Below are 27,145 nucleotides of genomic sequence, written 5' to 3'. Positions count from 1 at the left end.
AGTCAGGTCTGCTGAAAAAGCATCTTCTCAGACTGTTTCATTGCCTCAGGATTCCTCACCTTTGATTCCTATCCCTGCTCAAAGGAATCTCCCTTCAGGACCAATCTCTGGTTCTTGGGCTCTTCCCACAGCACTGCACTCAGGTCTCTCTGCAGTGTTATGCTCTCCAGGCTTCCTTGCTGTGAGTCCTACCTCTGCTCCTTGGGACCTTCCTGTAGCATCAACTGCTTGCTTCTGGGGCCAGCTTACATTGACCATACTGGTTCTTTCACTCTTCTTTGGGACCACTTCACAAGCCTTCCTGCAGGGTTCCTCAGTTCTAGCCAGTCCTCCCAAATGTTTTCCTTCATACTCATCATCATCAGCTCATGGTTATTACTCTCTTCCTGGTTTCCTGGTACTCTTTTCCCTCAGACAACTAGCTGTCTCCTTCTCTCTTTCTCCTCTGCCCTCAGGAAGCTGTCATCTATCCCTTTCTGACTTTCCCACTTCTCTGGCCCAGGTGTGTTTATTTAAACCCAACTGAGAGGCAGCTCTTGAGTCACAGGTGCACTGGACCCTGCTCCCCCATAAACGGGCAATTCACCCTCTGACAATGGTATTTGCATGTGTTTAGTGCTGGCAAGCGGAATCCAAAATGAACAAATTCAGTTGAAATTTATTTGTATTCAGTATTGGGACAGATCCTCAGCTCGTGTAAATTGGCATAACTCTGATGTCAAGGAAGCTGAGCTGCCGTATACCCACCGACGTGCTGGTCAAAAATATCTCTGTGCAGTGATACTGTTTTGTCATGCTGTTTGTACTTTCCAGTTTAACTATAGTAGGTGACAAACAACAAAACTGTAACAGCCAACAGACGTCAAGCACTTTACAAACGGGGCTTATTAAATCTAGATCTGCAACCATGACACAGCAACCACCAGTGCCACTGACATCAACTTGGCAGTTTAGTAGAGAGGCTAAGGACCGGATAGGCCATCAAGAATAGCCTATCATCTCCCCACTGAAGATGGTCCCTCTCAGCCAGAGTTGGGAGCCTGTTAGGGAGATAACATGAGTCTTACATTGCTGTGGTCCATGTTATTAACAAGAGTGGGTTTCTGGGACACATCCTCAGCTAATGCAAATTGACATAACGCCATTGACTTAAATGGTGCTATGACCATTCACACTAGCTGGCCCTCAGTCTTAAGGCTTGCAAGCCAGCACACAGCATTAACACCATTTCTTAAAATTATCAGAAGTTGTTTCCAATAAGTCTTGCCCAAGAGAAAAAGGCAGTTGTAGCAACACCAAATCCCTGAAGCAGCCCCTCAGCTGGCATGGATCGTCATAGCTCCATGGATCTTTGAGTCATTGGCTTTGGACTAATTACGCCAAAAAAGCGAAACCCTGAATCCTTCTCATATTGTTCCAATTAGACTTCTGAATTTAAAAAAAACCTTCCCCCTTTCTTCCCAAGGAGTCTAGTCTTATTTACACTGGTTTTACACCAGTCTGACCCCTTTGGGCCAGATTCTCAGCTGGTGTTAATCAATGTTGAAGTCAAGAGAGTGGTGCCTATTTACTGCATCTGGAGGGCTGACTCTTTTGACTTCAACAGAGTTATTCCTGATTTACACCAGTGGGGGTGTATGTGAGCTCAGAATCAGGTCCAAAGTGGGCATGCCACATCCTATTTCATTTCTATTATTCATTATTATTTCGTCTACATTACTGTAGGGCTACAGACTAAAAAGGATAGAGTGGTCTGGCTCTTTTTCTCCCTTGGTTTTATTCTTTTACAGCATCAAAGCACTTCAGCTCAGCGTAGCCCAGACTGGAGAAGAAAGTGGGGGAGAATAAAACACACAGGACCAAGGCGTGAACTCCAATGCAAGGAGGGAGAGAAAGAGAAACAGAGAGCAAAAGCTTTTGGGTGCAGGAGCAGAAGAGCTGATGGCTGGTTTGCAGAGGCAGGGTGTCTGCAATCTTTGTAGCAATTAGATTTAATGGGACAGAAGCGTTTTTCTCCTCCACATCCCCTCCTCCTCTTCTTCTCTCCCCCTCAGGCTAAAGGGAGGGAGATGGGGAAGGGGAGGCGGGGGGATGTGAAAGGGTCTTTGACGTCAGACCTGCCCTATAAAAGACTGGCAAGGAGAGGCAAAGCTGAGAGCAGAGCCAGTACGACAGCAAGGATGCCAACCCCCAACTCCTCCACTTCTTCAGCCAAAGGCTTCCGCAGGGCGGTGTCAGAGCTGGACTCCAAGCAAGCTGAGGCCATCATGGTAAGAACCCTCCTACCCCACCACCACCACCACCACCCAGTAATCTCCAGAATGGCTAAAGCTGCACAAGGGACTGTAACTATAGCTAGATGGACTAACAAAATGACTTTATTTCTAAAGCATCACTGCACCCAGGCATTTAGGCACTCAGGGTTGGCAAATCGTAAATAAAATCCAGCTTAATCATTCATGCACACAAACTAATACACAATAAATATAAATATCAGAAAACAAATAATCCTAATAATATAATAAAACCGGCCACTTAAATTGGAATGACCAATAGAGCGAAAACAAGGCTAACAAGGAATCCCCAGGGCAAAAATGCACTTTGAAAATCTAAATACTCTCTAGGTTTTAAGTTCACGGCACTAAGCCAAAAAGCGTCCTTCTTTGCCAATTGAATGAAAACGGATGTCTGTCTTTTTTCCAGTGAAGCTACAAGATGGTGGGAATTCAGGCAAACTTACTAACTGTTCCTACGTAATTACTGCAGGGTCTGCTTCCACCCACAGAGATTTAGGACCATCCGCTCAGGGTGTGGAACAATCCCACATGCAATATAACTATAAGTGAGGGGAAAATAATACTTCATGCTGAGTCTTAAACTACCTTTAAAATTTGAATCCAGTCCAGGTGAGTTTCAGATACACTGATTCAGTTGGCCTGGCACTAGGGACATGCAGGGCGTTTTAGTTAAAAACAGTTTTGTCCTCTAGTGCCAACTGATGTCCCTAGGAGACATTAAAGCTAACGAGACGATAAGGCATGCAGCATCCTGTCAGATCAAACCTTTAATGCATAGTTTGTCCCTTTTTGTGGCCATCTCCCTCTCTGCTAGATGGCTGACTGTTACAGCAGGCAATCAGCTGTCTGGAACAACTTCCAAATGCCCCACAGTTAGGGCACTATAGGATTTCAAGTGATAGCTTTGATTAGCATCTGCATTTGGCAAACTCAGTTTAGTGCCTTATGTAGTTTGTCCCAAATACCAGTAGGTAGGAGATTGTAAAGTTTTTTTAAATAGATCTTACTGTGTGCAAAGAGTACATATTGAAAATTGGGATTTCACATAAGTTAGAGTTTGTCTATACTGTAGCATATATGTGTGTTTTAAATATCCCTCAGCTTTTCCTAGTAGTTACTGTTCAGCCTTTTTCCCTAGCCAAGTCACATGAGAGCTTCCCCACATAAACTTCAACCCCAAATTAAAGCTCCCCTCTTTCCTACCACTTTCCAGAACCACAGATATTAGACATGGATAAAAAAGACATTTCCAGAATCACCGATATTTGATATGGAAAGAAAAGAGAGATGAGGTCATCTAATCCAATTGTTGTTTAATATTGTGTGTAAAACTGGATTTGACTTCTGATATATTATTTGCAGGGGATGGAACTTTCCATTCTCTGCTGTCTCTATTTTGCTGACCCACTCTTGCCTCCGCTCTCTGCAGTGCTGTGTATTTTGTAAAATCAACTATTGTGCAAACAACAAAAAAGTTTCCCAGACACTGTAGCATGCTAGGAAAGAAGGGAAGGAGAGTTGGAAATGAAGAGGTATGCATGATTTCTGTAATATGCAATCATAGAAAACCATGGGAGTTTCCACATCACTTTGGCATTTTTCAACTGGCATATAGGGAGTGACAAGGCAGTTAACTCTTGGAGCCCGTTAAGTAGAGATGCAACTTGTTCCAGCAAAAGAGTGCATTGGCGGGCATATAGTGAACTCTTAGAACACTGGCACTTTCCAGATTGCCAGTCAAATGAACAACCCTCTGTCTATGGTAACAGCAGGAGATGACAATGAAGGGGCATTTATTTGATGCTGTAATACAATTCATGTGAGTATTTAGTCTTTAAATGACAAACGTGACATTGAATTGTCTTATTTATCAGGTGTATTAGTGATAGCAATACTGTCTCTTTCATGGCACCCTGGAAAGAGAGTTTAGAAAAGCTCAGAATGAAACTGTGTTCGATTGTTACCTTTTGTTCCTTTGAGTAACTCTCTCCCTCCACCCAAATGGCTCATTTAAAAATTGAGCTGGACTGCTGGGGGGGAGCACTTTAAGAACTGTTTTGCCAAAGCTGCTGCTCCTGGATTACGGTAGCCCCCTCCCCCCACACACACCTTTTTCACTCCACTTTCGGCACTGAGAAGCTTATATCAGACTTCAAATTATTTCAAAACACCATTGACTTTGAAGGGAAGGGGACTTGGAAAAGCTCTGAACAAAATTGTTAGGCTTTAATAACAGATGGCAAATCTGAAATGCACATTTAAGACTCTGTCTTTTCTTTTTTAGTTTATCCTTTTTACTGCACCTTTAGCAGAAGGTTTCCACATTACCTTTATTCATTAATCAGATTTATATCAACTGAGGCTCTGCCTCTGTATTTCTGCTATGTATTGAGTGTGGTCCAGACTTTTAAAGCTATTTCGATGTTGCTGTGCTTAGCATCGCAACATCTAACTGATTTAGGAATCTAAAACTCTTTTTCAAAAGGGATTTAGGCATTTAAGAGTCTAAATCTCAGAGTCAATTGATGGATTTAGACTCCTAAGTGCCTAAATCCCTTTTGAAAGTGAGATTTAGATTCCTTAATCATTTAGGTGTTGTAATGCTGACCGCAGCAACATCTATATAGTTTTAAAAATCTGGACCTGTATGTCTGGGACAAGCTGTCATCTTGTTTCACTGTTTTAAAATCCTGTCAGTGATCTGTTCCCCGTCCCATATACTCGCTCTGTTCTAAAGGAGCTGTTGCATCTCCTTTATTATGATGATGATCATACACCAGGACCCTACTGTGCTTGGCGCTGTACAAAAACAGAACGAAAAGACTGTGCTAGTCTCAAAGCATTGAGGATCTAAGCCTTGTCTATACTAAAAAGGGTTTGACGATATAACTGTACCATCAAACTCTCTTATAGGAGATGCAGCTTATACCAGAAAAAAAGTGCTTTTGCTAATATTGTTTATATCAGTTCCTGAACAAAATAAGCTAAACTGGCAAAAGGAAATAATGACACAATATTGGTAGGATATGCTAGGCTGTAGTAAATGTTCTTAACAAGTAAAATCCTCTCTGTTTCCTAGATTCTTGAAAATTATAAGCAGGGAGAAAGCTAAGTTGCTGTGGTTACTCAAACTCAGAAGGCCATACTCTGGCATCCTTACTCACACCAAGTCATCCCGCTGAGTTGCCACAATTTTAAAGTGGCTGTTGGAGGAGTAAAGTACCACAAACTGTCAATCACGGATTCACAATCTAGTCCAGAATAAGCAACCTGATGCTTAACAGAACAAAAGTAATGTTTTTACTGTAGTTAGAATTCTAAAATACACAAGATGAACTAATCTGCAAGCTGAATCAAAACATACCTTTCAACAATGTCTTCTAAAAAACCAAGCATTAATGGGAGAACAGTCAGTGTGGAAAGAGGAATCAATTTTGTTTGTGTGTATCTAATTTGCAATTGGTAATGAAAACCCTCTGCAATTGTACTGAGTTATAACTTAAGCCCTTTGGGAGTAAATAACATTCTAAAAAAATAGCAAAGAGGAGGGTAAAGAGAGAGAGAGACCAGCGTGATGGAAAGCTAGCAAACAGACAATAGAGTAAGCCGTGGAGATGGCAGGCAAATATTACCTCCCCCAGACCCTCCCATACAAAATCTGGTATCTTGTTAACTTACCCAGACATACTAGGTGACTGCCTGCCAGGCGCTAGGATGATCCTACAGTTTTTTCTAGTAGCCAGATGTAAAGGAGGAAGGGAAACCAAACTGATTCCCTTTCGATCCAGTGCAGTCTGCTGCACATCCGTAGAGCCAGCCTTAATCATGCAGAGGAGGAGGTGTCATGTAGTAAGTTTTAGCAAATCTGTGTGTCAGTGTGTGATTATGTTGGGGACTGATTGCCAGCATAACTCACTGAATGGAAGCAACTTGTGTCAAGTGGATGTTTATCAATGATCTGATCTGCTTATTCTATTCTGATTTTCATACAACACATGATCATGCTTTCAGAGCCCTTTCCAGTTGTCCATTAGACTCTATGATTTATATCTGTCATGCATGGTTCTTTCTTTCTTTTTCTTTTTCTCTACTAAGCCAAAGCTAAAGTTTGTTGAACTTCAGGGCACAGGGCAAGATGCATCTTTCTGTTAAAGCATTGCTTGACTTGGACCATTGAGAAGGCGATTTGTTACAGATGGTGGGTGTTTCACAGGGGTGTTTGTTCCATCTATCATGGGAAGTTTAAATTAATTTGATTAACTTTAAGCACTTCCGATGGCATTTAAACCGGTGCTTAACTGCTTCCTAAATGGGGATGCTTTCTTCAATTGAGACCTAATATATTTATTAGATGAGTTTTCTTTTTGGACATGGACACATGTCCTCCATACCCATTGTGGACCTGATCATGCAGATAACCAGTGATTATTTGTTCAAACGTGTGTTTTATATTGCAAGGAACAAATGTGTGACAAGCTTCAAATATCATCCTATAAGGGAATCTATAATAAAAAGTACTGGGGGTAGGTGCATGGGTTGGTGTATAAAAATATGCAACACAGAAAACTATATAAGTACTTGTGTTTAAAATATCAGAGGGGTAGCCCTGTTAGTCTGGATCTGTAAAAAGTGACAAAGAGTCCTGTAGCACCTTATAGACTAACAGACTTATTGGAGCATAAGCTTTCGTGGGTGAATACCCATTTCGTAGGATAAATATGTTTAAAATGTGAGAGAAAAGTTTTGAGACTGGCTGCATACAAGATGCATGAATGATTTTAAAAGAAAATACACCTGGGTAAGTGGAGGAAATTAAAAATACAAAAAAAGGTTGAATGGTTGAGCTGGTTTAAATTTTGTATAATTTTATTTTAATTTTTCCCCAAAAACTTTTGGAAGAGTTATGGACATTTTTGAAATATTTTCAATGGAAACCAACTGAAAAATGTAGCCATCTGGGTTTTAGTCTCTTGGTGTTAGTCTTCTCTGTGTTTTTTCATAAGTCATGTCTTCTTTTTGTCATGCTCAGTTTTCATCATTCATCACCAGGTTTGGGGGAGTTATATGGTAGGATTCTTTTGACAGATTTAAAGGGTTTTTTTTTTTAATTTTGAAAACTTCCGATTGTGATGTAGAAAATGTTCAATTTTTTGAAGGAAAAAACCACAAATGATCAACGAGAAAGAAAATTTCTCTATTATGAAAGCAAATGGAAGGTCAGTGCTTTGAAAATTGTTAAGAACTCTTTTTTCAACAGGTTAGTGAGGTTTGCACCTAGCTCTACTAATTAAATAAAGGCATTTTGAGTAGGTGGGGAGAAAAAGGAAGTGAGAGATTTTATAAAGCTTTAAAACCAGACTTTAGTATTACCACCCACCAAAGGAAGCTCACATATACCCAGCTGTAGAGGAGCAAAATATTCACTGACTGTTTATTGTACACAGGACTAATCTTTACTAGTCCTCCTGTTGGCATATTCAACACATCTGAAGAACTGTGGGTGGGCAAATTTCAAAACGTTCAGAGATTTTTCAATACAAGAGGAAAGAAGGGCTTGTGTTTGAGGTCCTGAGTTGGGACTCAGAAGAACTGGTTTCAGTTCCTGCTCTGTGACACATTTCCTGTGCAAATTTGGGCAAGCTACTTAAGCTCTCTGTGCCTCAGTTCCGTATCTGTAAAATAGGGATAATATTTCACTTCTCCCAATCTTTGTCTGCCTTGTCCATCTAGATTGGAAGCTTTTTTAGGTTAGATATTTTCTTATTGTGCTTTTAAAATGTCTAGGGCAATTGGGTCCCGAGCTGAGTTGGAGCCTCTATGTGCTACTATCATACAAATAAAAGTTTCCATTTGGAAAAGCACCCAAAAGTTTGGGTTATTGTCACCATTTTATCTGAACTAGACAAACCTCTTATGCCTGCAAACTTGGGCTGGGAACAAGTTTTCTCAAGAGCTCACAATTCTTCCTGTTTCCAACCTGGCCAGAATAGCTGAAACAACTTTCCTTCTTCTACTCTTCCCCGCAATCAGGGAGCACAAAAATAAAGAGCATTTCAAATGTGGGGTGAAGATTCAGTTTGGTTTTATTTTGTTGCTTAGCCTATTTGTACTCTGTTGCCAAGTCTTGCCCAGGGAAGGAGGTATATTACCAGCAGTGTGCTGAGGCCCGATTGGCTAGTCCTGGCTGGGATGGATTTATAGCTTTTTCGGTTAGACCAAACAAATCATCATGAATATATGATCCCATAATAAGCAGTAGACACAAGCCTGGTGGGAGTTTACAGATGGACCATCTCACTCTCTTATAATCCAGTTAGGAACATTTCAGATGGATTTGAAACTATTATTTCTGATAAGAGTGGTGTTAAAAAAAAAAAAGACAACCAAGGGAGCCTATAAAAGATGCTATTTGCAGGACAAAAACCTCCACAGACATACCCCTGCCTCAGTGTTTGGGAATGCACATAAGATACACACACACACAAAAAATGGATAAATCAATTTCTCTACTGGTATAAATGGATCTAGCCATATTACATCAACAGAGAATGGGGCCCAAGACCTGGTTTTGATGGGAGTGAATAAAAGTGTCATAAGTAAAAGGTGGTTGAGTTGGCATATTCCCGCTACACTGGAACCTACCACAGCATGAGAGGAGGGATAGCTCAGTGGTTTGAGCATTGGCCAGCTAAACCCAGGGTTGTGAGTGCAATCCTTAAGGGGGCCATTTAGGGATCTGGGGCAAAAATCTGTCTGGCGATTGGTCCTGCTTGAGCAGGGGGTTGGACTAGATGACCTCCTGAGGTCCCTTTCAACCCTGATATTTTATTCTATGAGACTAGCCCAGTAAGGCATTGGGAACCTGTGATTCCCAGTGAAACCAATGCGAGTTGAAGGTAGTCAGCTCCTTGCAGTAGGCATTTGTGAGATCCAGACTTCTGCCTCCAGTAGAGGCCAGGGTTTAAATCAGTGTGTCTCAAAGTGCTAAAAGAAGCTTCTTTATCATGAACCAACACATGAAAACAATAGAATCCATAGTGCCCATAGCAAAAATCTAGGCTCAACCTAAGAAATACACTCTTACCTGACTACACTTGCTGCCAAATTCAGAACCTTGAAAAGAGCCTGGACCCTGACAGGTTTGCAGACCCAGATTGCTCTAGTTGACTCCAATAAGAGCTGTTCTCTGCTAGTCCTTGAAGGAATGTTACAATGGGGATCAGGTGGTGGGAGTCCCATTGTTCCTCAGCTGTCTTAAGGAGAAGATTGCTGCTTTTTAACTCTGCTCTCCTTCCAGTCTCCACGATTCATCGGTAGACGGCAGAGCCTCATTGAAGATGCAAGGAAGGAGAGAGAAGCTGCAGCAGCAGCAGCAGCCGCCACCGCCACTGATGCTGCAGAGTCCACAGAAACAATTGTCTTTGAGGAGAAAGATGGGAAGGCCATGTTGAACCTTTTCTTCATGCTTAAGGGAGTGAAGACTTCATCGCTATCTCATGCACTTAAAGTGTTTGAGGTGAGCAACTAACCTCCTGTACTGCACTCAATAAATACTGCATTTGATGTAGGTGGAAGGTCTGTTACTGTAGCTTGGGGGAACACTGCCAACTCACCAAAATTCAACTGGATAAGGGTCTAATTTAAAGCCTACCTAATATGAATTATTGATTTTAATTCTTCGGGGCTTAATTGGATGAATTCAAATATTGATGGTTACATTAACTTAAGTAGTACACTCTATTCATTTACTGGTGTCTCTATCACATTCTTTCCCAGAGAAACCAATATAAATGAGACATACCCCTTGCCTGACAATGTTGTGGTTGTAATTCCAGGCTCTGGCCTTGCCTTTGACTGAACATTGCCCAGAGTGAACCAGTACCCAGCACAACTAAAGTATAAACAAGTGTGGATTTGTATTCACCTCTGATTCTCATGGTTCCCTCTAATGACCCGCACCCTGCACTGTTGTCCACCTTTATGGCACTCCCTGAAACACATCAGAGACTGCAGAGTTTGGACAGATTGCAGATGAACCATGCAGCTCCCTCACATAGCCTCAGTCACCCCCTCACTCAAAGCTCTGCCCATCTCTGAATCATATCCCCACTGAACTTCAACCAAAGTGACAGGACCAGCTTCAGCATGGTCATAATATCAGGATAGTGCCCATCAATTATACCTACTTACCACAGGGATGAGTTTGATCCATAAACTTTCAAAAGTTGCACTGATTTCCTTCATTACTGCATCCTGAATATGCCCATGACAAGAAGCATTTCTTGCCACTGTATACAATTGCATAGGGAGATGGTAAATAATTGGGTTTTCCCAGTCAAAAGTAGCTTTATCTGTGACATTGGTAGCATGGATGGATGCTCACATAGGTAAGTGCTGCTTATTTAACCAGTCATAAAGGATAATGACTTGAATTTATATAGTACTTTTCATGCAGAAATTTTCAAAAAGCAGATTACAAATCATGAGCCTGAGTTTCTTCATTTATATTTGTTTAATTCCATCATCTTCTGTGGTATGAATAAGAGGAGAATTCGGTCAGTATGTGCGTGTATGTGTGTAACACCTTAGTCCCCAATGAAATGCAGCCACTTCTGGGGATGAAACCTGACCACCATTAACAATACAAAGCAACAATGAAAAACAGCTGAGGCCATATAGAAAAGAAAAAAAATATTCAGTTGAAATTGTGTGTGTGTGTGAGGGGAGAGTTTAGTTAGTAATTACTCAAACTGAAATTTGATCAGGACACTTCCTCTAATCTTATGGAAAGCTGTTTGGGATCTTAATGGCCACAAGTGGCCTTGCATCTCTTGTGGAAGCAGGATAGAAATGTACCAACTTACAGTATTTAACGCTGTGTTCCTGTAGCATATTGCCTTTGCAGTGGGATCTGTGGACCAGAAGTGCTCCACAAGGCAAGCATTTGAGAGCCCTACTGGTCTTGGTCACAGTTGCTGTCTCTTTCCAGGAAGTTTGTGACTGTCAGAAAAGGCTCAGAAGTGCATCAACAACAGATTTCAAATGCCATTTACTACTTCTCTGGTATGAGATGCCAAGTGATTCTCATCCCGTGAATTTTATAGGGTCCTGCACTTAGTAGATGTGGGTGATATTTATTTTACGCTCTGTGTGTGTGTGTAAAAAATATATTCCAAGGCAGCAGAGAACAATTTAAAAAGTCAGGCAAGAACTCAGGGTAGCTTTTATTCAACTGGCACCTGCTTCCTCTTGGGCAATTTACTCATTGCATGAGGAGTTGTCTCAGCGGAAGCGCTCTCTCAGCTTGATACAGAGAAAGATTTTTTTTAAAAAAGCCGCAAGCATCTCAAGTTACAACAGGGGAAGATTCATTTCTCAGATCCCTCTGGCGATGCAGGTACAAGATATGAAAACGGACGGGTGTAATGACATTTGTCTCATCATGAAACAGGCTGCAGGGAGGCTGGTTTCACTCTGCTGTATGTGATGCATGCAGCCAACGCATAGGTAATGCAATCAGAGCTGTCAGATTAATGCTAAGGCATTGATTATTGGGGGACAATGTAATAGAGAGGTGGGTAGGTACATTTAAAAACATGGTCCTAAATTGAATTTATTCGTGACATTGCCTCTGTTCCTTCTCCTTGTTCTGCCTCTGATTAACTAAAAATCACACCCCTTCCTCTACTGAAGAACTCAGAGATTCGGAAAAGACTGGGTCATCACCCAGAGAAGTGGGTTTGCAAGGGCCAGATTTCCCTACATCAGGGAATATATCAGAACCCTCCTGTGGATGCAAAGGGCCAACCCCCCTTCTCCACTCTTTATCTCTGGGTGAAATAATTGCTGGTGAAAGATGCCAAAATGATATCCCTGGAGACCAAGCAGTGCTCAGGTACAGCATGGGCAGCTGCAGAGCAAGCTTCCCATAGCATCCCTCTATGCTTTCCCTTCACCCTAGCTGGAGGGACCACCTCTGGGACTGATATTGTTTCAGTAGTCATTCCCCACTGAGACGCCAGTTGTGGAAGTAAGCGTGATGACATCAACATCTGTCTGCAGGCAGGGCTGGTGCAAATACGTTTCGAGCCCTAGGCAAAATTTCCACCTTGAGCCCTCCCCCATCCCTGAGCCCCCGCCCTGAGGCACACCCCCAACATGGCAGCTCTCCCCCTCCGCCCTGAGGTGCCCCACCTGCGGCAGGTCCCTCACCCTCCGCCCTGAGGCACCCCCGCCCCCAGCTCCCCCCTGCTCCACCTCCACCCCGAGCATGCTGTCGCTGCTTCACTTCTCCTGCCTCCCAGGCTTGCAGCGCCTAAGCTGATTGGGTGGGGAGTTCCCCTGCGTGCTGCCCCCCCTTTACTTGCTGCAGGCGGCCCTCCCCATGCTCCCCTGGCCCAGCTCCCTCTGCCTAAATACTGGCGGTGACTGGGGTGGCCGAAGATCCAGCTGCCGCCGAAGAAAATGCCGCTCCCCAAATCCTAGCACCTAGTTGCACGGGCCCTGTCTGCAGAACTGAGGCCACCAAACTCATTTGACTCAATCCTGTGACCTACAGGTGAAATCTTCTTGCTCATGGCACCAGCCTCCCCAGAGCCACCCCACCTGCTTCCAGATTTTTTCCTTCTGTCTAATCAGAGTCTGGTTTGGCTGGTCAAACTTTTTTTTTTTTTTGCCGCTGCTGTAAGCCTGTGATCAGAAGGGCAGCTAAAAGTAATGCCTGGGACAGCCAGATGTTAATACAAGTTTCCTGGGTCTTGAAGTAGCTAATAAGACCATGTGCTGTGCTTGGCTTTTTCCCCACTCGGTGAGGACACAAGTAAGATTAAACACCAGAGACAAAGCTGCATTTTCTATCTTTGCTGTTCTTTTTTCTCCCCACTTTTACTTGTGTCCATTTTGTTTTGTCTGAAGGGAAGCAGGATCAGACTTTGACAACCGAAACAGTAACAGCTAGAGCCCAATTAACTTCTGCTCTTCTCCTCAGAAGGACAGATATTGCCACCTATAATAGCATCTAAACAACTGTCAGAGATGGATTCTTTTTTCCCTTCTAAAGACTCATTACTTCTAAAGGGAAAGAGAACAATGGATGTTAGAATAAAAGCCTTACTTAATACTTAAAATTTCTGATGGTTCACTTCTTTCTCTTTCTTTTCCGTATCTTTAATAAATACCAAACCGTTGAAAACTGTTTAATGTTGGAGAGTTCCAGGGTCACGTTAACACCTTTAACTCTTTGGGCTCCTTTATTCCATCTGAATCAATCATTTCAGCCCATGTTCTAAAATGAAGCCTGTTTTCCTATAGCCAAATGCTTGGGAATAAGCAAAAAAATGCGATAGCTTGAGTTAAAATTCTAGCTTGCACCTGCATTCAGTTAGTCTGGAGATAGCAGAGAAAATGGGCCACTTGAGTGCTGCTAGTGAGAAACAGACTAATTCATAAGCTAGTTAAACTCTGTTAAGATGTCTGACTTTTGGGGTCTCTCTTTCATGTTTAATAAAAGAATTAGAATGATCTGCACCTAGTGTAACTCATCTTAGTTCCATTTAGCTTCAATGAAGTTATGCCAGTTTATACCTGCTGTTGGGAATCTCGTAGTGGGCGCTTTGGGATTCTCCAATACACCGCAAGATGTTCCCAGCAGCACACCTAGCTCTGTCACTGAGATTGGAGGGTAGGGCATGAGGCCAAGTTCCAATTCTTCTCAAGAAGCAAGATGTTCCAGTGGCAGCATGAACACTGGCTGATCTCCCATGATGCTGCTACCTTCCCTTTGTTGGATAATAAAGATACCAGGAGACAAAGGAGGAACCTTTCCAGGTATTTATGATTTCATAAGTGTCTAGTAATTAATTCAAAATAGAACTGAAGGAAGTTACTTATTAGATCTACCATGTATCGAGAGTCAAGGTATTGGAAGGGAAGCTAAACCAATCACAGTGCTCTGTGAGCCAGCCCAATGGCCAAAAAGTATCACAATTTGTTAACATGCTGAAGATTAGAGTGAGAATATTGCTTCCTGGCTAAGAGGGGATGGGAAGACAGTGGAAGTAGCATGCAGACCTGCTGGCTCGTATGGGTGGTGAGAAAGGACCAAGATGATGGTTCTTAATATTACTTTTTAGAGATGTTGATAGCTTTTTTGACAAGAGTCTGTAAAGGAATTTCCTTGACTGAGATACAATATGAGATCCTTAAGGAATTCAGAGGAGATGGGTGTAATGCATGAAAAACTGCCTGTGTGTTGGAAAGAGAGAGCGACTCAGTGTGTTTGACCCTGTAGCTCCTTCAGAGAGAAAAGATGACTCATAAATGATGTATAGCATTGACAGTTTCTTCACTGCCTTTATTTCAGCACCTTGGCCAGTGCATAGGACTGACACTGCCTGGTAGATGAAAGCTACCTTCTCACTTCGTGTTTTGCTTCCTTTGGGGTAATAGTGGCTGAAATCCACACCCATAATAGGCATTTGAAAGATATTAAGAGAGGTATTGGTGGAATGTCACTTCCTTATGTGTACTACAGCTGTTCAACATAAGTAATAAGGTTCTGCAACTATAACAAATTGTATCTATTTGTTTGCACAGTCTGAGCTAAGAGCTTGTGCCTTTTGACTGACATTGATGACTCATCACTTTGATAACAATTAGAACAATTTGAGGAGGGCAATATTCCATGTACAGGAAATGCCTCCATTTAGAAATTACTTTTTACCTGTGTCAGAGTGAAAAGCCAAAATAGAGAAAAAGTTAGTTTAAAAAATTCTGAAAATTTCAAATAGGAAATGCTAATTTTTGACATTTTAAATTGAAACAAAATTTGTTTCAAATCACCATTTCAAAATGAGACATTTTGTTTCAAAATAATTTTTCTCATTTTCATTTTCCCAATTGGAGAATTGAAAAATATGTCACGATGGTTCACATTTGCTTGTGCAAAATTTTTGACATTACAAAATGTGGTTTAATTTTGCAGAAAATGTCCATTAAGATTTAATGGCATTTTGTAATGGGAAAATGTTTCAGTCATAGAATTTCAACCTACTCACGTTACAGTATATGCGAGGGATATTCTTATTTCAGGAGTTCCTAACTCAGGATCAGAAATACCCATTCTCCTACCCTGCAGGCATCCTGGAAAGAGTTTGTGTTTCTGGACTTTTTCCACTTTAATTTCACCCGTTGGAAAGTTTGTAATGCAATGTTATCAGAGCCTGTATTTTTATATTATATCTTTCCCCTCTTCCACCATCTAAAGACATTTGAAGCTAAAATTCACCACCTGGAGACAAGGCCCAGCAGGAAGCTTCGGACAGGGACCACTGAGCTGGAATATTTTGTACGGTGTGAAGTCCATAGCTCCGATGTTAGCACTCTCATGAGCTCCATCAGAAGGATGTCAGAAGATGTGAGGCACACCAAGGAAGACAAGTGTAAGGAACTTGCAGCTGTTGTGTTTTTTTTTCAAGTCTAACATGAAGATTGAACTTTAGAAACTGTGGCACAGGGATTTCAGCACTCACATGCCAGGGATCTGAATAGACTAGACTAGACTAGACTAGAATATTCCTCCCAGCAAGCTCCTCAGATCTCATCTTTTCTCTCTCACCTTCTCCCTTTTCAAGAGGTGTTGGATTCCTTCTTCCAGGTCCAAATAGCAACAGGATTAGAAATGTAATGCCTAATAGCTAGTACCGTACAGCTTCCACCCTGCTTATTCTAGCCAGTTGTCTATTTTACATTTCTGACCTTTCTACCTATGTGTCAGTAACCTCACGTGTGTTTGAAGGGTGCTCTTTCTACACCAGTGAGACACTAGTGACCAATTGCATGTCTCTAAGGATTAGTAAAATGAATCCTTTCTAGTTGAGCAAGAATTCTACTTTGATACATCACTAAGGTCAGAGGATTTCTCTCTTCCTCCCAGCTTTGATTCCTGGAGCAGCCATTAGGTGGGTGGTAAGGGTAAAGTAGCCCTGGAAGTTCATCAGGAGAAGTCAATAAGAACTTTAATTTTTTCCTGGTGAGAAGCCAGCATGCCAAAAATTGGCTAGTGATTTAAACATGATATTGTCTCAGACTTTATATTTGGGCTAGATAGGGAACAACTCTGACTAATTGTGCCCAACAGATACAAAGAGAAAGGAGACCAGATGATGGGGATGATGATCAGTCATGGGGCCTTTCCTTACTATAACTGGCATCAGAAGATGATGTGCCTGGGGTCTGGGTATCACACTGCTAATCTGGGGCCATTATTATCTCCCTGCATTCCTTGTAATTCCACCCCTTCAGTGTTAGCTGATCAGTGCTACGTCATCTTTCTCTGACCTAGCGATGCAAGTGAATAGCCTGGTCCAAGCCATTGGATGATGGTTCCCTGTGTACACACAAGCCTGGGAAGGCTGGTAAAATGGATTTGTTTCATTACTACCTAATCCTTGATGTACCTGAGCTTCATCAACAGAAGCACTCAGAGGTGTGTGTAGGGGGTCATGCAGGATCCTAGGTGTTTTACAGTGACCACATATTATTTTACCCTTGGGAGGGTGAAGCTGCTCTGAGTGAAAGCCAGTTTTTTTTCCTAGTGGTTTCCTAGTAACAGAAAATATCATTGTGCTGGGAGGTTGAAAGGAAAGTCATGTTTGCGCATGTGATGGAGGTCACTTTATGATGTCTGGCTGTGTGATAGGTGTTCCATAGGAAGGGCTCATGGGCAGTCATGGAGCATAGCCATTGAAGCGCAGTGGTGTCACGTGCAATTAAATCATTTGGAATTGACGGGTCATGTGTTTATGCATGTGACCCATCAGGTCATGTGTGTGCTATGACCTTCTCTTCTTCACTTGGATTGAGACATACTTAGCTCAGTGTTCACTTCTATGGTCTTATTTCTCTTTACAGTTTACTGGTTTCCAAGAAAAATCTCTGAACTGGACAAGTGTCACCACTTGGTCACCAAGTTTGACCCAGACTTGGATTTGGATCACCCGGTGAGTTGGTGCATACAGACGTATCCTCACTTTCTAGCCACGTGTCTTCCAACGGAAACAGAGAAATGGAAATCACCAGTGACTGGAACTGGTTGGGAATTTTTTGACAAAATGTTTTTCTATCAGAAAATGTTGATTCTGCAAACCCATAACTGTTTTCAGGAAAGGGTCCATTTTCGTTTAAAAAATGTTAAAATACAAAAAGATCAAAATCAAAAGGAACCGTTTTGATAGACTCAAACTAAAACTTTTGTGGGATAGTCAGCTCATGAATATTTTGAGATTCTGACTTTTCATCCAAATTGGGAAAGGAAAGATTTTAAAATGTCAAACATTTTCTTAGGATGGGAAAACCATTTCTGGCCTAGCTCTACTGGTAATCCCACTTTGCCTATCTCCCTGTAGCCAGCAAAAGTTTAGTTCCTGCAGGATACTGTATTCTTCAGTGCTTTGTCTAGTCTAGTTTGATCAACAGATGGGGCTTCTACTACATTCCTAAGGATATTATTCCTCAGTTCAAAAAATCTCACTTCTGAAGAAATTTTCATGGCTATATAGCCCAAATTTTAACTGGTTCTGTTTCAGAATTGGCTTCCCAGAGATGGAGTAGAGATGTCTTGTGTTTGGCTTGAAGGACCTGGCTTCTCAGAAAATGAATAGACAGGACATACATTGGATTGGAGCAGGGCCCAATTCCTCCACCTAGAAGGAGAATACAAAGCTCTCACTTTGAGATGGGGAAAGAAGTTACCTATGGATATGAAAGGAGGGGCCTCTGTTGTAACGAGGGGCAGTTGCTAACTGCTAATATGTGAGCATGTATATCTCCACCACTATAGGGCCTATATATAAGTGTGTGTGTGGTAGTGCGGGAAATGGGAGAACTTTCCTGTGTGAAAGGTTAATTAACTTAAACACTTGTTTTCTGTTCCCTTTTGTCACAGGGATTCTCTGACCAAGCATACCGGCAGCGAAGGAAAATGATAGCAGAAATTGCCTTCCACTATAAGCAGTAAGACACTTTCCAAACCTATGTGCCGGAGCAATTTCATAGCACAGTGCCACCTGCTGGGAATTTATGATGTTACTTCCATAAACCTGTCTTCTGTCAGCTTATCTTCTTCTCTGTCCATTATTTTGCCCTTCCATTCTTCCTTTCCGATTTCTTTTCTCAGGTCCTTTGCTTTCTGCACTCATTTCAGCTTCTTCCCATGCGTAAAAATCTGCATGTTCATTAATTCGTAGATGTTAAAGCCAGAACAGACTTGCTGCATAATACAGGCCATAGAACTTCATGCAGTAATTTCTGCATCAAGCCCATAACTCCAGTCCAAGCTAGAGCATCTCTTTTGGAAAGATATCCAGTCTTGATTTAAAGACGTCAAGTAATGGAGAAACCACCCCATCCCTAGGTAAATTGATCCAATGGTTAATTACTCTCACTGTTAAAAATGTATGTTTAAAGCTAGACAAATTCGATCTAGAAATAATCTTTCAACTACTGGATCTTGTTATACCTTTTTCTGCTAGATTAAAGAACCATCTACTATCAGAACTCCCTTTCCCATAAAGGTACTTGTAAACTGCAAACAGATCCCCTCTAAACTTTCTCTTGGGTAAGATAAATAGGCTGAGCTTCTTAATTAGTTCATTATAAGGTATGTTTTCCAGACCTCAAATCACTCTTGTAGTTCTTTTTTAAACCTTTTCCAATTTTTCAGCATTCTTTTTGAAGTATGAATACCAGGATTAGACACAGTATTCTAGTAATGGTCTCACTAATGCTGGATACAGATGTAATACCACTTCTCTGTCCCTACTTAATATTCCTTTGCTTATGCATCCAACGAATGCATTCCCTTCCCCACCCTACCTCACCTCAGCCCGCACACTTAGTTATAGTATTGTACTTCGAGCTCATCTGACCAAGCAATCCAGATTGGTCTTTAGAACTGACTTGACCACATCATTATTTTTTATCACTCCTTCAATTTTTGTGTCATCTACAAATTTCATCAGCAATAATTTTGTATTTTCTTCCAAATCATTGACAAAGATATTGAATACCATGGGGCAAAGAACAGATACCTTGGGAATGCCACTTTCCTTAACAAGATGATGATGATTCTTTTAGATCCATCGGTTAACCATTTAACCTTAATAATTGCTGTTTAACATCCTCCCTGGTTACTGATGAAATAGAAAGTATTTCATTATCACTGTAAGGCATGAAGGCATCATCTTGCTTCTTTCCAAATACAGAGCAAAATTATTTATGGAATACTTCTGCCTTTTCTACATCATAATTGACAATTTTATCATCCTTATATATTACCAGGTTTATCCCAATGTTAGGATTTTGTTAGTTTTAGTATATTTAAGGACAATAAGAAGGAAATCTTTACCTCTGTTGGCCGTACATTTTTTCATCGATACCTTGAACTTCACTTATCAATCATCTGCATTTCCTAATTGTCCATTTGTATTCATTGCTATCAACATTTCCATTGTCCTTGTGTGTGTGTGTATATATACATATATATATATATATATATATATATAAAAGAAAAGTAGTCACAGTTTTTTATATATATATATAATTTCTTGTGGAATTGTGGGTTTGCTGGGGGCATTGAATAAAGCATTCTTAAACATATGCTAATGATCACTCACATTTTGATATTTAAATTTTTCCTCCCCTCCCACTCAGTTTTACTCAACTGTCAGCTTTGGGGAATTGTCCATATTAAAGCACCAAGTGTGTCTGTGTCTGTGTTTATCTATATAATTCTTGTGGTTTATCACTTAGTACATAGGTCCATAATCATTCCTGTTCCTGTCCTTCTGAATTGTCAGTAAGTCTAAAGTAGGTAATAGTATCTTTAATGTAGCGTGTCACTCCCTTCCCTTCTTACTAAGCCTACCCTATGTGCTAGGGTTGTGATTCCCAGCACACATACACATACTCACACTAGCTTGATGAGCGTTAGCATGAGTATAAATAGCAGTGTAGCTGTGGGAGCATGGGCAGTGACAGTGGAGGCACAGCCTAGCTGTGCCAAGATCAAACCCGCCTGTGGGCATCACACCCCTAGCTCAAAGTGTAGACATGTACCCTATCAAGGAAATATAGGCTATCCAGGGATTTCAACAGTCTGGTCATGTGACTCCTCCCACCAGGTTTCAGTAACACCAGTCATCAATTTTTTTCTATAAAATGAGCATTTCTAATTCCTCCTGTTTATTTCCCAGCTTTCTAGTATTGGTGTACAGGCAATAGAAGAATTGCTGCTCCTTATGGCCCTTGGTGCCCTGATTCTTTACCTTCAGGCCATGCTGAGTCTCAGTTACATGTTTTGAGCATATGTGCAGGGTTTGATTCTTTAAGACTCACCCCAGTAGCTGCTAGTTTAAAGCCCTCCTAACCCTATGTTCAGTTCTAAGCCCCATGTCTCCAGTTAGACCCATGCTAGCCCTATCTTCATATACTAGCTGTGTCTCTAATTAGCCTCATGACCAGAGCGGGGCAACTAATAGTGTTTTCAGTTTTCCCTGGCAAGTCTGAAAAATTGAAGAAAAAAATAATTTCTGGTGGGGACAAAAATGAAGGGTTTTTTTGATAGGTTCAGTGAATCAAAATATTTGTAAAATGTTGTTTTGTTGGGCACCCCATAAAACCTTTTGTTTTGATTTTGAGCATTTTTAATATATTACAAAAAACTATGAATAAAATGAAAGGAACCACTGAAACAAAGTTTCCATTTTTCCAGAATTTTTTTAGCTTTCATTTTGACCCAAACAACTGAGCAATCTTGACAGAAATTCACTAAATGTTTTAGTGTCACTGAATCTGCATTTTTGGCCAAAAAGAAGTTTTGATCAAAAAATTTGGCCCAACTCTACTTATGACCCATATGTTTCCTGCTAGACCTGTGCTAACCCTGTGCCCCATATGCTAGCTATGTGTTAGGTTTAAAGTTGTCCAATCCATATTATACTGTGAAGATATTGTGCATCGTAAACTTAGTGCTCTTTTTTTAATGGGTGGGGGAGCTTTCTTAAAGTTGAGGCCCCAGAGTATATAGCATGTTGTTATTGTGTTTCCCCATCTCCTGTTGTTCCTAACCCCAAGTTTGCCTTGCAGCGGGGAGCCAATTCCTAGAGTGGAGTACAGGGCAGATGAGATAGCTACATGGTGAGTGTTGATTTAATGCAAAATCCTTTCGGACTCCATCCTGCTGAATTAGGAACCATGAAAGAAATAAAAGATTTTGTCCCATTGAGCTGTGGGGGAGTGTGCCTTGGGCAAATAGAGAAATCAGAAAACAGTAGTGTGTTTATACTGGGGCCAATACTGGAAGTTGAGAACAGAATGGTTGTGGTGCAGTGTCTTAAAAAAATATATCACGAAGGCATAGATGTTGCCTAATTGCCTCTCTGTAAAGAGCTCTGACTGTCTGCAAGGAATTCCTTGGGTGCTAACTTTCAGAGGGGTAGCCACATTAGTCTGTATCAGCAAAAAGAACGAGGAGTACTTGTGGCACCTTGGAGACTAACAAATTTTAGTCTCTAAGGTGCCACAAGTACTCCTCGTTCTTTTTGGGAGCTAAGGGAATTCTAAGTGGGAGGGTGCAGGAGGCCATCCCTAAAGAACAAGAATGTCAGATGATGCTAATGTTCATAGCTCAGAGAAGGAGGTGCAGCAGGTGAGGAAATCTGACCCAGTAATGCCACTCTATTTGTTAACTGCTCAGTCACCTAACAAGGTCTAAGGCACAGCCAAGACCTTTTAGTACCATAAATCAATTTCTGCTGCTCCTCCTCTCTAACCTAAAGGCCATTACAGTTCCACTTCTTATTGTCTCAAGAGGCTCCCCTTACAGTACGTCTAAACTGTTTTAAAACCCACAGCAGCAAGCCTCCAAACCTAGGGACAGGGTCGGGCTTCAGATCCTGAACTCCAGCCTGAGCCAGTGCTGTTTTTAGCGCCCTAGCATGAGCCCCATGAGCCTGACACTGTAGACCTGGGCTCTGAGACTCACACCTGCAGGTTTCTGTTTGCCGTGTAGACTTACCTTTGGTGGGTAGGACCACTAATGAGAAGATGACTTATCAGGGGAGCTGCTGATGTGTATTTTGGAATTATCCATCTGCTGTCTCTCAATTATCTCTCACTATTGTAACTTTTTTAAAATATAAAGCCACTGGGACTGGATTTTTGTTCCCAGTTAGAATGAACTCTCTTGATGCACCTTGGCCTTGAGTTAGTTATCGCCAGATACAGGAATTGTCCCTGTGAAGGAGGCCTCTGAATTCTCCACTCTCAGAGTCAGCAAGAAGCATTTGGGTGGAGAGTGTGCGTGTGCACATGTGTTTGAGCATGTGTGTGTAAACAGATAGAAAATCAATGGTTAAAAACAAAAACAAAAACAGGGAGACGAACTCCAACAGGATGCTTACTGGGTGTTGTCTGTCCTGATGAGAGGAGCTACAGAGGCCAGCAGGGCTAGATCCTGAATTCACACCCTCTCTCCCATCTGTTACTCTGAAGGAGGGAGGTTTACACCACACTGAAGAGTCTGTACCCAACTCATGCCTGCAAAGAGCACCTGGAGGCCTTTCACCTGCTAGAGAGATTCTGCGGCTACAGCGAGAACAACATTCCTCAACTGGAGGATGTCTCCCGCTTCCTGAAAGGTGGGTGTGAGCACGTTCCAGGGCCAGGAGTGGGATCACAGGATCGTGGGTATCAGCATGGAGGCATGTGACTCCATGGAATGGCTGGGGCGCATTGCAAGGCAGAATGTGAATCTGGAGGAGGGAACTGGAGGTTAGGGTAAAGAAGTGCTTGCTATGGGGGCCGACAGCATGAACTGATTTGTAGGGTAGTACAAACAAGGGAGAGGTCTAGCATGCTCCAGGAAGGAAGTGGGCGGGGGGTGGGGGGATGCTCATGCAAGAGTGTGTATGCCTCTGTGGACTCTGAGAGTGACTTCAGAGAAAGGGAGGGAGCCAGCGAGCATTCTGGGCCTCAGTCTGAGAATTCAGGGTGGTGGCAGGAGTCAGTGCATTGAAACATGGGGTTCCAGGTCAGAAGTGCAAAGAAGGATTGGGGAGGGGACGGGGGGACGGTCTAAAGTGGGAATGTGTATTCCAAGCACAGGAGTGAGAATCAACTCAAGGAATGTAGGGGCTAGTGTGGAGGGTGTGTGGGCTGGGGCGGAGAGCCCAAGCACTGAAATATTTGTGTATGGACCCCATTGTACCTAGTGGTGAATTTCAGCATTTGCCCAGTCACCATGTCCTCTTGGCTTGCAGGGAATTTGCTGCCTATTGCAAGTAGAGATACTAGGTCTGCCAAGGTAAAACTGAAGACATTCACTTACAGTACCATAGCTTTTGCTGTAAGTGCTGATAATGTTATCATGACTAATGAACACCCCACTCTGAGACTCGGCTCAAAGAACTTTCACTATATAAGTAGGACCCTACCAAATTCATGGTCCATTTCACAGTCATTGGATTTTAAAAATAGTAAATTTCATGATTTCAGCTATTTAAATCTGAAATTTCATGGCATTGTAATTGTAGGCGATCCTGACCCAAAAAGGATTGTTGTGTGTGTATGTGTGGGGGGAGGGTCACAAGGTTATGGGGGGGTATTGCTACCCGTTACTTCTGCACTGCTGCCTTCAGAGCTGGCGCCCAGCCAACAGTTGTCGCTCTCCAGACCACTCAGCTCTGAAGGCAGTGCCAAAGGGTGGCAATACCACAACCCCCCTTAAATAACCTTGTGACACCCTCGCAACTCCCTTTTGGGTTGGGACCCCCAGTTTGAGAAATGCTGGTCTCCCCCATGAAATCTGTATAATATAGGGTAAAAGCACAAGAAAGACCAGATTCCATGGTGGGAGACCAGATTTCACAGTCCTTGACATGATTTTTATGGCCATGAATTTGGTAGGGCCCTAAGATATGTGGTAGTTTGGATTATTTCAGAGAGAACTGGGTTCCAGCTCCGACCTGTGGCTGGTCTGCTGTCTGCACGTGACTTCCTATCCAGCTTGGCCTTCAGGGTATTCCAGTGCACACAGTACATCCGCCATGCATCCTCACCCATGCACTCCCCAGAGCCGTGAGTATTGTCGGGTACAATGCAGAATCCTCTCTGTCCTCACACTGCTCCTGCCACAGTGTATAACCAGAAAATGTGATTCAGCCCTCTAGCAGTAACTAATCCATCCTTCCTCTTTTCTTTCCAATGGAAGGGACTGTTGTCACGAACTTCTGGGGCACGTACCGATGCTAGCCGACAGGACGTTCGCACAGTTCTCCCAGGTAATTAGGGCAGATTATTCCTTGCACTGAAATCCCAGCAATGGGTCCTGATGCTCAGAAGCCATTGTAGGGAATGGTGTGAGAACTCAAATTCCAATCCCAGTTTATCCCAGCGGGGGGATTACTTCGGGATCTGGATAGTTATGTTGGCTATAGGGGAGCTACTTCACTTCCAATTTTCCCCAGCAGTATGGTTGGGAATGGCATGGAAATAGTAGCTGTGTGGGAGCTTATTCCTAGAAGGAGTTATTGTAGCTATCGGATCATGGACTAGAGCTGGAGAGAGTATCAAGCACAGCAAACAATTTATCCAGTGGATTTAGGACTTGTTCCTCCCCACAAATGATGTACAGATCAAACTTTGCATTTTATGCACATAGTCATTCTTAGTAACTGTTCCTCAAATCCATGGTGTGACTGTATGTCAGCCACAGGTTGTTTGTGCCCTCTCTACTGTGAGCAGTGCTTTTTACTCTTTGTTCATTTCTGATGGGTGACTGGCCACCTACATCATTAGTAGTAGCAGTATTTTTATTGACTAATGTCATGGACCAGGACCTGCTGTGTTTGCATATCAACTAGCATAAAACAAAAGAGGGTCCCTGCCCCAAAGAGGTTACAGTCTAAATATGTCAGAAGGATACAGACAGCTGGGGGAGTACAAGGGAACAGCGAGACAGTATTGGTCAGCAAGATAGACTGTGTTCTCAGTGCACCAGTAGCGAAACTTTTTTCAAGTTTTTGGTAGGCATCATGGAAAAGGAAAATTCTAAAGAGAGATTTCAAGGAAAATAATGAGGCAGCTTTATGGATGTTTATGGGGTGCTCTTCCCGAGCAGGAGGGTCAGCTTGGAAGAAAGCATGAAGGTCCTTGTTTGAAAATGTAACAGATGAGTGACAAAGGCTGACATTTACTGATTGGAGGCAGAAATTGACATCTTGATACTGAGTGAGAGATGATAGGGAGGTGGAGATAGGCCATCAAGGGCCATAAATGTAAGGTGTGGTATCATTTCTGTTTACAGACTGAATGGACAAGACAGAAAGAAAGGAAATATTACCTCTGTTTTACAGATGGGGGAACAAAGACCAAAAGATTAAGTGATTTGCCCAAGGAGTCAAGAAATAGAACCAGATCTCCTGAATCTCAGCCCAGTGATTTAACTATAAGATCATCCTTCTTCCCCCTGCACTCTCAGCCTCCGTAGCATGAGGTGCTAGAGGAAATGATACCGAAGCAGCTGCTACATGCTAAGCTCAGAATTAGCGTAGTGCCACCTTGCTGCTGGTTTCTGAGCTGCTAACTAGGGAGTGGTGTGAGAAGTCCATAAAATGAGTGACATCTGAGCAGGCTAGAAGCCAAACCCACTAGCAAAACTGACTGGACTGAAATGGCTCTGGGTACAACCCGTGTTTAAGTGTTAACCTTCTTCCTTCTCTTCCTAGGATATTGGACTGGCATCGTTGGGAGCCACTGAGGAAGAGATTGAGAAACTTGCAACAGTAAGTTTTCCTTTACTCTGTAGGGATCCTTGTTACCCTAGCAGAACTGGTGAACTCCTTCTCCTCCTTGGGTATTAGTGGCTGGGATGATTCAGGAGGATGTGGTTTAGTTAGGAAATGAGGTAGTTTTTCCTGAGTTACATACATACAGGTTCAGTAGAGGCATTAAGATCAGTCACTAATGTCCTGTCTCCAAATGTCTCCATTTCCTCTCCCCTCACATTTTCTCCATCCAATCAGCAGATGTGTCACCGGGGAGACTCTGTTGGCTTGTTTCCCACACAGCATGCTGCATTACACCACTGGAGCATGTGAGTGGAGAACACAGCGTTCTGGTTCCCTTCTTGGGTGACCATCTCCAGAGCGTCACATACCACCAATGAAACATGGGGCCTAGTCATGGGGTGCTGCAGCGTCTGTTGAAATGCATGCTGGGAATACAGTCTATTACAAAAGACTAAGGTCGAGCAAAGCTCACCCGGCACACATTAAGTTTCATGGACAATGGCACTTACACTTCTGTATCATCTGGCATCGTGCTGTCAAAGATGTGGGATTCTGAGCATAGCATTGAAAGGAATCTTTGAGTCTGCCTAACCAAGTTCAGCTTCAAGGCCCATTCACAAAGATATTTTGTTGACGCTGAATACTCAGTGATACAATCAGATTATTTAGTACATTATCCAGAGAGATGCATGAACAACATTGGGACTAGCTGGCCCTGAGCACCTGCAACGCAAGCAATTGCTTCAAGCCCCATGCTATTGGGGACCCCAATAAGACTACTAACTCACTGTCTGTCTCACTCCCTCCAGCAGTGAAATCAGACAGGGTGGCACCATGCCCCCAGATCTTCCAAAGGGGGGAGAGAGGAAAGAGCCAGCTCCTCACCAGCTAAGAAGGAGGGATTTATTCTTAAGCAGGTCTCAATTAGTCAATGCAAGTCAGATATGACAGTGATGGGTACAGTATAGGTAGACAGTCTACAGAGATGCAAGTTGTTCCAAA

At 42.4% G+C, this 27,145-nt stretch overlaps 1 protein-coding gene across 1 annotated transcript in view; it reads left to right on the top strand.

The window, feature by feature from the left end:
* The first annotated feature begins 2,175 nt into the window (after positions 1-2,175).
* TH (tyrosine hydroxylase) overlaps positions 2,176-27,145 on the top strand; it is a 30,378-nt gene continuing 5,408 nt past the window's right edge. Inside the window, exons 1-10 of the mRNA XM_032771016.2 lie at positions 2,176-2,270; positions 9,595-9,813; positions 15,562-15,736; positions 17,208-17,296; positions 18,241-18,308; positions 21,441-21,491; positions 22,848-22,993; positions 24,296-24,431; positions 24,565-24,634; positions 26,081-26,137. Of these exons, the coding sequence (XP_032626907.1) occupies positions 2,181-2,270; positions 9,595-9,813; positions 15,562-15,736; positions 17,208-17,296; positions 18,241-18,308; positions 21,441-21,491; positions 22,848-22,993; positions 24,296-24,431; positions 24,565-24,634; positions 26,081-26,137 (1,101 nt within the window). The 5' untranslated portion in view covers positions 2,176-2,180. The remainder of the gene's footprint in view (positions 2,271-9,594; positions 9,814-15,561; positions 15,737-17,207; positions 17,297-18,240; positions 18,309-21,440; positions 21,492-22,847; positions 22,994-24,295; positions 24,432-24,564; positions 24,635-26,080; positions 26,138-27,145) is intronic.

This window comes from Chelonoidis abingdonii, chromosome 4 (genome assembly GCF_003597395.2).
Source record: "Chelonoidis abingdonii isolate Lonesome George chromosome 4, CheloAbing_2.0, whole genome shotgun sequence".
In the NCBI taxonomy this organism is placed as follows: domain Eukaryota; kingdom Metazoa; phylum Chordata; order Testudines; family Testudinidae; genus Chelonoidis; species Chelonoidis abingdonii.
This window is presented reverse-complemented; position numbering and strand designations above follow the sequence as displayed.